This window comes from Eptatretus burgeri, chromosome 10 (genome assembly GCF_056783735.1).
Source record: "Eptatretus burgeri isolate ZD-2024b chromosome 10, Ebu_testis_v1, whole genome shotgun sequence".
NCBI lineage: Eukaryota > Metazoa > Chordata > Myxini > Myxiniformes > Myxinidae > Eptatretus > Eptatretus burgeri.
In genome coordinates, this window is record NC_140970.1 from 65072169 (window position 1) to 65082168 (window position 10000).

The following is a 10000-nucleotide window of genomic DNA, read 5'->3' on the forward strand; positions in this document are numbered from 1 at the left end:
GGACGAAATGTTTATATTTTGGTGAAGATCTGAATTCGGATGTGGATACTAGACTTTCTAAAGTGATTCTTCACCATTGAGAGATAGGGCCAAAAACGATATTATAGTACTGTATTGTATTATATTTCAAAAATGTATTGGGCCCGATATGTTCTCGTGGATCAGGCATTAAGCGGCGGAGGTATGCGCTCCACTGAGTGCCCTTCGAGTTCTCGAACGTTTTCATAACTAACAAGAATGAAAAATCCACCAACATACATTGCTAAAGTCCCAGATCAAGAGATTGCAAAATCTCCAAATTGTTCATCCTCAAAATATTGACAAATGTTATCAAGCTGAGCAAAATTATGGCTGAAGCTCTTATAATAATTCCAACTGGAGGAAGCGACATTCTCTCTTGGGTATTGCACCCGCACCATGACAAAAAAAACCCATTTTTAATCAGATTAAAAAATTAATACACAACAAAAGCACACTGAGGTGATGACGTCATGTTGGCATGACAATGCACGGCCTGGTTTAACACTCTTGTTGAAAATAGGAGATGTATTCATATTTTGTCTTTTTCTCTTATTTTGGAATATTCATCTGCCATATGGATATGGACATTTTTCCATCTCAATCCCACAACAAGTAAAATAAATAATTACGCCAACCCACACTTCAAATCTCCAACTGCCTCTGACATCGACATTTCACACAGTTGTTACTATTGCCACCGATAACAAAAATGTCAAAATATGTCATGATGGCAATCCATAAAATGATTGTGGTGTTGCATTGTGTTGTCATCCCAACCTTGTCAGTCCTTTCTACCTTGTTTGGTTGTTTTTTGGGGCTTCCTTCACTTCATGGTTTTAATTTTTATAAAATGTTTTTTTCTGATTTGTATCTACATGGGTTGCAAAAGAAAGGCAGAGGGATTATTAATGATAAAGTCCGAGCCGTCGCTGGGCATAATTGAGTTCTCCCGTGATGTAGCTGAGTCTATGGGTCTATCACTTCACCATCGCAGAAAGATCGGTGGTCTCTTTGTCTTCTCCCGCCTCCTTTCTGGTCTTGCACCCTCTGCTCTTTCTGTGCTTTGTTCCTCTCAGGTTTTGCAGAGCTCACACGATCCACTATTAACCCCATTCTGGTGAAACCACCTAAATCCAGGATCACTACTCACCTGCACTCAATTTTTCCTCTTTTTCCCCACCTGTGGAACCAACTTCCACATCCTCTTCAATCTAATTCTGCCCTCCAGGTCTTCAAGACAGCTGTTCAGCACCATCTCAGATCTCCCCCCATCCAAAACCATGATATTTTCTGCCCTTGTTAAGCCCCCCACCCCCAAACCCTCCACCTTCCAAATTTCCAGTTTTCCCTCCTGAGAGTTTTCTTCTGTATCCATCTTGTCCACCCCATACATACTCTTCTGCCCCCCCCCCCAATTCCTCCCCACACCCATTGTTTGTCCACGTCTGCCTCTATCTTGTCCTTCAACTCTGCTGTTGTTGTTTCCCCCAACTCTCAACTGTTCCTTTTGTCCTATTGTGTTTTGTTCCATTTAGTGTACGAATACCATCTCTTCTACAAGCCTCGACTCTGCCAACAAAAAAGTGAGAGCTGATTGGTTGTTCCCTCCGTTTGTGGGTGAGAGACATGTTCAGGCCTTGCTCCATTAACCAAACGCCCAATCACGTCTCTCACCCATATTTGGAGGAAGGAACAACCACTCAGCTCTCACCTCATCAAATATGCCCAGCTGCGGCTAGGAATGTAGAATTAAAAACCTTTCCGCCCTTCTTGGGCAATGCATACATTTGATGAATCTGATTTTTAAGAAGCACGCATATTTGAAGGAGCTTTTACACTGTTTTGTCTCCCTACAGATCACTTGAAGAAACTCAATTTTAAACTAACAGCAACAAACAGAGAATATTTTGAAGACATGAACAACGTAACGAGTGAAAATTACAAGAGCTTTGTGAAAAACTTTACAGCTCAGGTATCTTTATTGAAATAATATGGAACATGCTAAAACCATGTATGTTACACAACTGTGATGATGTTCATTTTCACAAACCAACATCAACAAAATTAATGTGTTGGATCACATAATCAGTCACATCATGCTTCATGCATAATTGGCAAAGAACTCACGAAAGTCATTCGTGTGGTTCAGTGCAGTTTTGCTTGCAAAGCTCGAGGATTTCTCGATTTTTAATTAATTTTCCCTGTTTTGTGAAATGTATCGCAAAACAGCTGGCTGCCTCTTTGCTATTTAATTGTGTATTGGGGTCATCATCTGATGATACTCACAATTTGGATGTCTGACATGAATATGGAATGGTCGAGCAGAAGTAGTCAACACAATAATATGTAGTGGTGTCGTGAAGAACCAAGCAGTTAATGATGTACGAAGTGAATTTTTACATGAAGACAGAGTTGATTATATCAATCACCGGTGAACAACGCAGTTTAAATTTTCAACATTTCTCTCAGCAAACAATCCACGTTGCTCAACACACTGTGTGTCCCTCTGGATTATGAACATATCGAAACCATGTATCATATCACACATCATTTTGCTGCATTAACATGATAATTTGCATCTCATTAAATTGTGTTCATTGAACATGTAAACCATGGATAATCCACTGTAGGGATTAGGGGTTAGTGAACCAGGGCACATGGCAAATTGGAGGTTGGGGTCGTGCAATTATATATATATATATATTTGTATTTCGTATAGAAAATAACAAATATAGTACCATACTTTAAAATTCTCACAAGAAACAACTTGTACTTTAACACATAAAAATAAGAGTGACTTAAGTTGGTCATGTTTAAGACTTAAACTGTGGAGTGGATTTTGTACTCGAAACACGACTTGCAAAATTATCGAAAATTTTCTTCCATGAGCCTTCACCTTTGCACATATGCACATATAAAGGCTGAAAGTGTGTGTATGCCTGGTGTTGGCTTAATGGTAAGAATGGTGGGCTTGGGATCCTCGGTTTTGGATCCTTGGGTCCTGAGTTAAAATCTTAGCCCCAGGTGGGGTTGAGTACCAGCTTGCTGGGATGATTGAACCATTCAAGTATCCTGTGTCGGAGTGGCGACCCCTCCAGGATTGTGTCCAATAGCCCAGGAGACTGCTTAGGCAGCAACAACGCTCTGTACAAAGTATGGCCCCAAAAGATGGACAGAAAGTGTGTGTGTGTGTGTGTGTGTGTGTGTGTGTGTGTGTGTGTGTGTGTGTGTGTGTGTGTGTGTGTGTATGTGTGTATGTGTGTGTGTGTGTGTGTGTGTGTGTGTGTGTGTGTGTGTGTGTGTGTGTTTTATTTGGGGAATGCTTATAACACTTCCAAAAGGAATGCTGAACGGATGGTAACGTCTCAGAAAATCTGAAATGTTTTTTTGTTTTTCTTAATCTACAGATGTCTAAAATCCTGAAGGCTGTTCACCCCCTATTTGACAAGATTGTTGTGCACAGTCTCACGTGAGTTTCACATTTGAAGTTAACATGCATTTGTAATTTATTCTTGCAGTGATAGAACAATCATATCAGTTGTTACATTGTTCAATCAGTGTAAATGAAACTGCTGACATTGCAGTTGGGATCAAAGTATTGGTTCTTATTTTTCTTCGAAAATTAATGATCACAGGCTCACATTCTTCACCTGTCAACCTTCACAAACTACCATCTTGCCTCTTGTCCCAGCCATTTATTTGAAGGCTTTCAGATTATCTTATCTTCGGAGTAGAAAAAGGCCACAAATCACATTTTGGATCAGCTATCATGTACGGATGTGCGGAGATGACAAGCTGAATCTTGCGTCCAAACACTCATACAGGATGAACCAAGTTAGAAAGGACAACAGAACATTTGTCATGAAAATATCTGTCGAACAAACTAAAAGTGGCTTCTGACCTACGTTGATTAAATGGTTGAAGAATTGGACCCTTCTCAGTACCATCCAGGTTAACTATGTGTTTATGGGTCCTATCAATTGAAGATAAATTTGGCAACAGTACTCCAGGAGGGGATATATAGTTGTCTCATGAATGTACAAAACAGCATCAGGAGGTAAATACCTCTGCACTGAATAAAGACAACCAATTTGATTGGATGTAGTCTTAGCAATACCAGAAATGTACTTATCCCAACTGAGGTATTGGGAGATGTCAAGACCAAGATGATGGAGTTTGGATGATTCTGGTAAGGTTGAAGACCCCATATGCACAGAAGTGAGCGCCTGTTTATACCGGTACATGAACAACAATTTAGTCTTCCTTGCATTGAAGGTTACCAGCCAGCATGGGCATCGATGGGTGATGGAGGGGGGGGGGGAAGGGGACATGTCCCCCCTCCCACTTTTTTGATTGGGGGGGATAACATTGATTGTCCCCCCCCTCTTTTTGCTTGAATAAAATATAAAATGCATTGCTCTGTACCATACGGATGCAGGATGTTCTCCAAATCCATCAACTAACTGGAAGGGCACTTGTTTGGAACCCATACCTCCGTCAGACTGATTACTTTACATTTTTTATCCCACTGATATGCCGGATCTGGATTCGGACCTGAAGCAAAATCTAATCAGCTTGTTCTTGTCACCTAACCAACTCATTCACCAAGTTTCATCTGAATCCATCCACAACTTTTTGGGATATCATGCTATCTTTCGTTTTTGGCCCTATCTCTCAATAGGAAGAAATCACTTAATTATCGAAGCCAGCCGGATTCGGATTCGGATCTTCACCAAAATATAATCATTTCGTCTTTGTCACATACCCAACTTTTTCACCAAGTTTAATCCAAATCTGTCCACCAATTTTTGAGATATCCTGCACACAAACAAAGAAACAGTCAAACAAACTAACTAACAAACAGAGAGACAGGGGTGAAAACATAACCTCCATCCACCTTAGGTGGGCGGAGGTAATAATGTATCAATAAACATTAACTTTTGCCAAATAAGTTATCTTTGAAATAAACACTGTGATGGTGTGGAGTATTTCAGAATCTGATTTCAGAATTGAATACAGTCTTTGGACTGGTATTTAGTGGGGCAACTTAGCATAACAATGGTGCATTTTGTGAGGAGAGCACCAAATTTGGCACACAAGTAGCCTATCATATTATGAACAGATTTGGATATTGGGCCATCTCAAATTCAGCCGCTGATGGCTGTGGCAGCCATTTTCCACTGCCATCAAAAATTTTGAGATGGCCCAATATCCAAATCTGTTCATAATATGATGGGCTACTCGTGCGCCAAATTTGGTGCTCTCCTCACAAAATGCACCATTGTTATGCTATATTTAGCTAAGTTGCCCCACTAATTGACTTGTGCACAAACTAGACTTCATTAGTTGGAGTAAACACATCCTGCATGGTGTGCGTGCTCTGATAATGTATTACTTCTGCTTGAGTACTGATATGGATAGACATTTCTAGTGCAGTGTTGTGTTGCTTCAAGTTATCTTCTAAAAGAGCTTCCTTGCTCACCGATAGCGGAATTTTGTGGTGAGAAAAGTTCATAGAGTCATTGTTGCATCGGAAAGAATGTGTCATTAAAGTGCCAAGGGTCCTTAGATGGCGGATTGCAGTCCACATCTGGACTGCAGGTATCATCAGTCCAGACTGTGAGCTAATCCAAATCCTCTTGAAAAAGGTCTCTGGTGTTTATCCATTCAAACCAAGTTGATAAATGACAAGTAGAGGTACACTCAAAGTATACCACCCCCATGCCAAATAAATAAATAACAAATCCTCCAGTGCACGACATTGACGGGGCACCTTCGGCGTCCAGCGATGCCACCGTGCAGCACGTGGAGACAGAATTGGGAGAGAATGGTGTGCAATAATTTATTATTAAATGGATTAATAGCATAATTAACATAAATAAATAATAATCATAAAAAAATTAATTTCTGAATCAATTGGCTGATAGCATACCAAAACCACCACTGTTTCATCCGAATCTGTAACTGTTTGGAAATTAAGTAATTCAACGAAAAATATATAATTAATCAATAAATCAAGAATACCCTTTGGAGCCAAATCACTTGTTCACTGTCGTGTCCAAATATCAGCTTCCTTGCACAAAAGGTGCTGAGATATTGCCCAGATGAGAAATAAAATAAATGAGTAATTCATGAATCGATAATAATTAAGTAATTAATCAATTAATTGATTCATCAAAACAATTAAAAATATCATTTTTGCCAAAGTACATTTTCACCTTTGTTCCAAAATTTCAGCTTCCGAGCTCAAACGGTGCCTGAGATGTGTTCAGGATGAGAAATAAAATAAATAAGTAATTAATAAATCGATAATAATGAAGTAATTAATCAATAATTTATGAATCAAAAAGTTTTAAAAAGTTGTGTATTGGGGTCATCATATGATGATGCTCGCTTTTTGCCAAAGCACATCTTCACTTTTGTCCCCAAATTTTAGCTTCCTAGCTCAAAGAATGACTGAGATGTCACCCAGACAAGAAACGAAGAAAAGAATGAATCTAATAATTGAAAATTAACTTTCCTCCTCAAAGTCCCTGTCGTGTCCATCTTGTTTACCCTGTGTACCCCACCCCATCCCTCTCCCTTCCACAGATCTCCTCATGTCTGTTCCCCACTGTTTTTTCCTTCTCTCTCCCACCCCTCTTGTCTCCGACTCCCCATGTTTTACTTTCTGTGTGTTAGCTCTCATACGAGCCTCGACGGTGTATATTAAAAAAAAAAGAAAAGAAAAAAAGATTAATCAACAAATCAAAAATACATTTTTATAGCCAAATCACTTGGTCACTGTCATGTTCAAATATCAGCTTCTGAGCTCAAAAGGTGCCTGAGGTATTGCCCAGATGAGACAGAAAATAAATAAATAAATAAATAATAAATTGATCATAATTAAGTACTCAATCAATTAAATGATTCATCAAAAAAATATAAAATATCGTTTTTGCCAAAGCACATCTTCACTTTTGTCCCCAAATTTCAGCTTCTTAGCTCAAAGGATAGCTGAGATATCGCCCGGACAAACAAACAAGCAAGAAAGCAAGAAAATAAACGGAGTAAAAACTGAGTACCCCCTTCCTTCGGTGCCCGGCAACGACGTCATGCATCACCTGGATATGGGATTGGAAAGGGGTGCTGTACAACAAACGCTGGGAGGGATTAATGCAGAAGGTGATGAACATTTAGATTTATATCTGTTTTGCAAGGAAATCTGATGCAGGAGGAGGCCATTTGGCCCATCATGCCTGCGCTATACAAGCACAAGGGGTGGGTTCCGTTAGTGAGTAGCTTGCTGTCGCTTGCCAAGCAGCTTGCTTGAACCCTGTGTAACACCAGAGTTGATGGAGCGAGTCGAAGAAGATTGACCCTCAAGTACCACCTTCATCTTGTGATTCGTCAGGAAAGCTGATATGATTGAATGTATTACTCCAGATACACCATATGACTGAGACTTGTGTAGCAGACCCTTGTGCCACACCTTATCAAAAGCCTCTGAGATATCCAAAGCAACCCCCCCCCCGTCCTTCCCCCTCATGGCTCCCCTTCACCCCGCACCCTCCCAGCTCCCTCCCTTCCCCACAGCCCTCCCCCAGATTTGACACAGCCCTGCTCCCTCCCAACTTTGCCCAGCCCCACACCCTACCAAATTCTGCCGCATTCCCTCTCCTTGCTCCGATCTACATTCCTGCAGCCTACCAGCAGCTCCTTTTCCCATGTCACTGACTGTGTGTATTTCAAACATCCGAGGCTACCACTCCAACCTGACAGATCTCTCAATCTCAGTCATGGCTGATTCACCAGGCATCACCCATTTAACAGAATCCTTCCTCCCACAGGATGTCCCTGCCTCTTGGTGTCTCTCACTGGCTATTGTCTCTTCCAGTTTGGCGAGTCTGGCAGTTCACTCAGGGAAACTGGCAGGGACTGCAAACAGCCATCACACTTCAGGATTGGTCTCCTATATCCACCGCCCCAGATATTAACTCAGCCTGAGAATTATTTCGCAGAAACCTGCTCTCTCTAATGCACAGATTAATCCCATCTCATCTTCAGTTATCGTACCCATCCTACTGCCCATGGTACGCTGAGCCCTGTGGTGAGGCAGTTGCCTTGAAACAACTTACATTCTCCTTCTGGAAGTTAAATCAGACGGAAGGCAATCTCAGATCATCCCACAAAGTCCACAACAAGTGTGTGTCCACCATCAGGAGAGCCAGAAAACAACATCTGTTCAACCTCAAGGTTGAACTTTCAAACTTATCTCCCTCCTCTAAAAACCTGGTGGTGCGTTCTTATGCTCTTCTTAGTCTGTCTCTGGAGTGTACTCCATTTCCATCCCTTCCATGATCACATAAAATGTCACCACAGCCAACACAGCACATCCATACTGCTGTTCCCTCTGGGCTGGCACTCCTGCCTCACACCTTGCACAGATTTACGCTGTGAAAACCAAGGCCTTTGATATTATCAGAATTCTAGTCTTGCCCCCTCTGCCCTATCCGTGCTTTGTCCCCACCAGGTATCTGTACGGTGCAAGCGGTCAAACACCAACACATTTCTTCTAATGAAACTCCTGAAATCCTATTTTTTTCCCACCTGTGGAACCAACTTTGACATTCTCTTCAATGTCATTCTTCCCTCCTGGTCTTCAAGACAGCTGCTCACCACCATCTCGTATCATACATCCCCCATCCCAAACCATGATCTTTTCCATACCAATTAAACCACCACCTCCACCCCCTCCAAAAAAATTGTTTTATATCCATCTTATCCACCCCATCCATTTTCCCCCACTCCTCATCCTTACACACGCATCCCTTGTTTGCCATCTCCGTTTATTTTGTCTGCTCACCCTGCTATTGGCATTTCCCCTTTCTTTTTCTGCTGTTCCTATTGTTGTGTTGCATCCTGATCCGTTCCATGTTCGAGCTCTTCCATGAGCCTTGACTCTATATAGTACACAAAATAATAGTCCTGTCAATGCTGTCTGAGATCACGTCCAGCACAGCACAAGAGGGAAACGAAGGTGAGTGAAACAGAAAGAAGTTGTGAGCGATATCTTGTTGAATGCAGAAGAGCAAGGTGGAAACACTGAAACTTATGAGTGCCACTTTCAAGATAATTTTGGCGAGATAAAAGTTATCTAGTTATGGGAAGTTGCGTCCAACTTCTGGTGATATTCATGATCAGACCTAAAATAGAGAGTGCTTAACATAAATACCAAGACCATGAAGAGGAGGCTGATGAAGTCAGTGAAAAATGTAAGCAGGTAATTTAAAGGGAACGGAGAATATGTCACTGTCCAACTGACACTCGGATAGGGCCAGCAGGTCAGGCGAGTTAAGCAGAACTAAGGATTGAACAGAAGAAATGTTCGGGGTGAAAGCCCCTTCAATGGAGAAGCAAATATTGAAAGGATTTCAGTATCGCAATGCACGGGTGAGTGGATTGGCGTGTGCAGGTAGAGATCTGTTATTCTCAGAGTAAAACCATATTCATTGTGATAATTTAACCGAGGCCAAGTGAGGTCGATACCGTTTATTCCTGAGACGTGAAACACCCTGCAGCCCATGCCAACAGAAACCAAAGTTTTTGGAATGCTGGTTGCATTTTCCATACAGTCATCATGTAACTGTGTTAATATCAATCGGTGCTCCGATGTTCAAAGTGTTGTGTCAATCGCTCGAGCAGTTGCGCACAAAATGAATTTAAAAGCAAGTAAAAGTGAGGGCCTCGGCCAACATTCCACAATATGGTCAAGGAGGGTTGTGCACACTTATTGCTGGTAATACATAACTCATCGAAAGGGAGTCCATTGATCACAGTTACCCAAACAAATGTACAAGTCAGTCCAAGACTCAGGAGAGCCAGAAAACAACATCCTTCTAATCTCAAGTCTGAACTCTCAAACCTCTCTCCCTCCTCCAAATCCTGGTGGCATCTAATCAAATATGTTTCTGGTGTATGTTCCCCCTTCATCCCCTCC

General features: G+C 41.4%; 1 protein-coding gene across 1 annotated transcript in view; it reads left to right on the forward strand.

Annotated features, from left to right (window-relative positions):
* The window catches only part of LOC147018732 (uncharacterized), a 120137-nt gene that overhangs the window by 81897 nt on the left and 28240 nt on the right, over positions 1–10000 (forward strand). Inside the window, exons 41-42 of the mRNA XM_085898744.1 lie at positions 1878–1993; positions 3429–3490. Coding sequence (XP_085754870.1) covers positions 1878–1993; positions 3429–3490 — 178 coding nt within the window. The remainder of the gene's footprint in view (positions 1–1877; positions 1994–3428; positions 3491–10000) is intronic.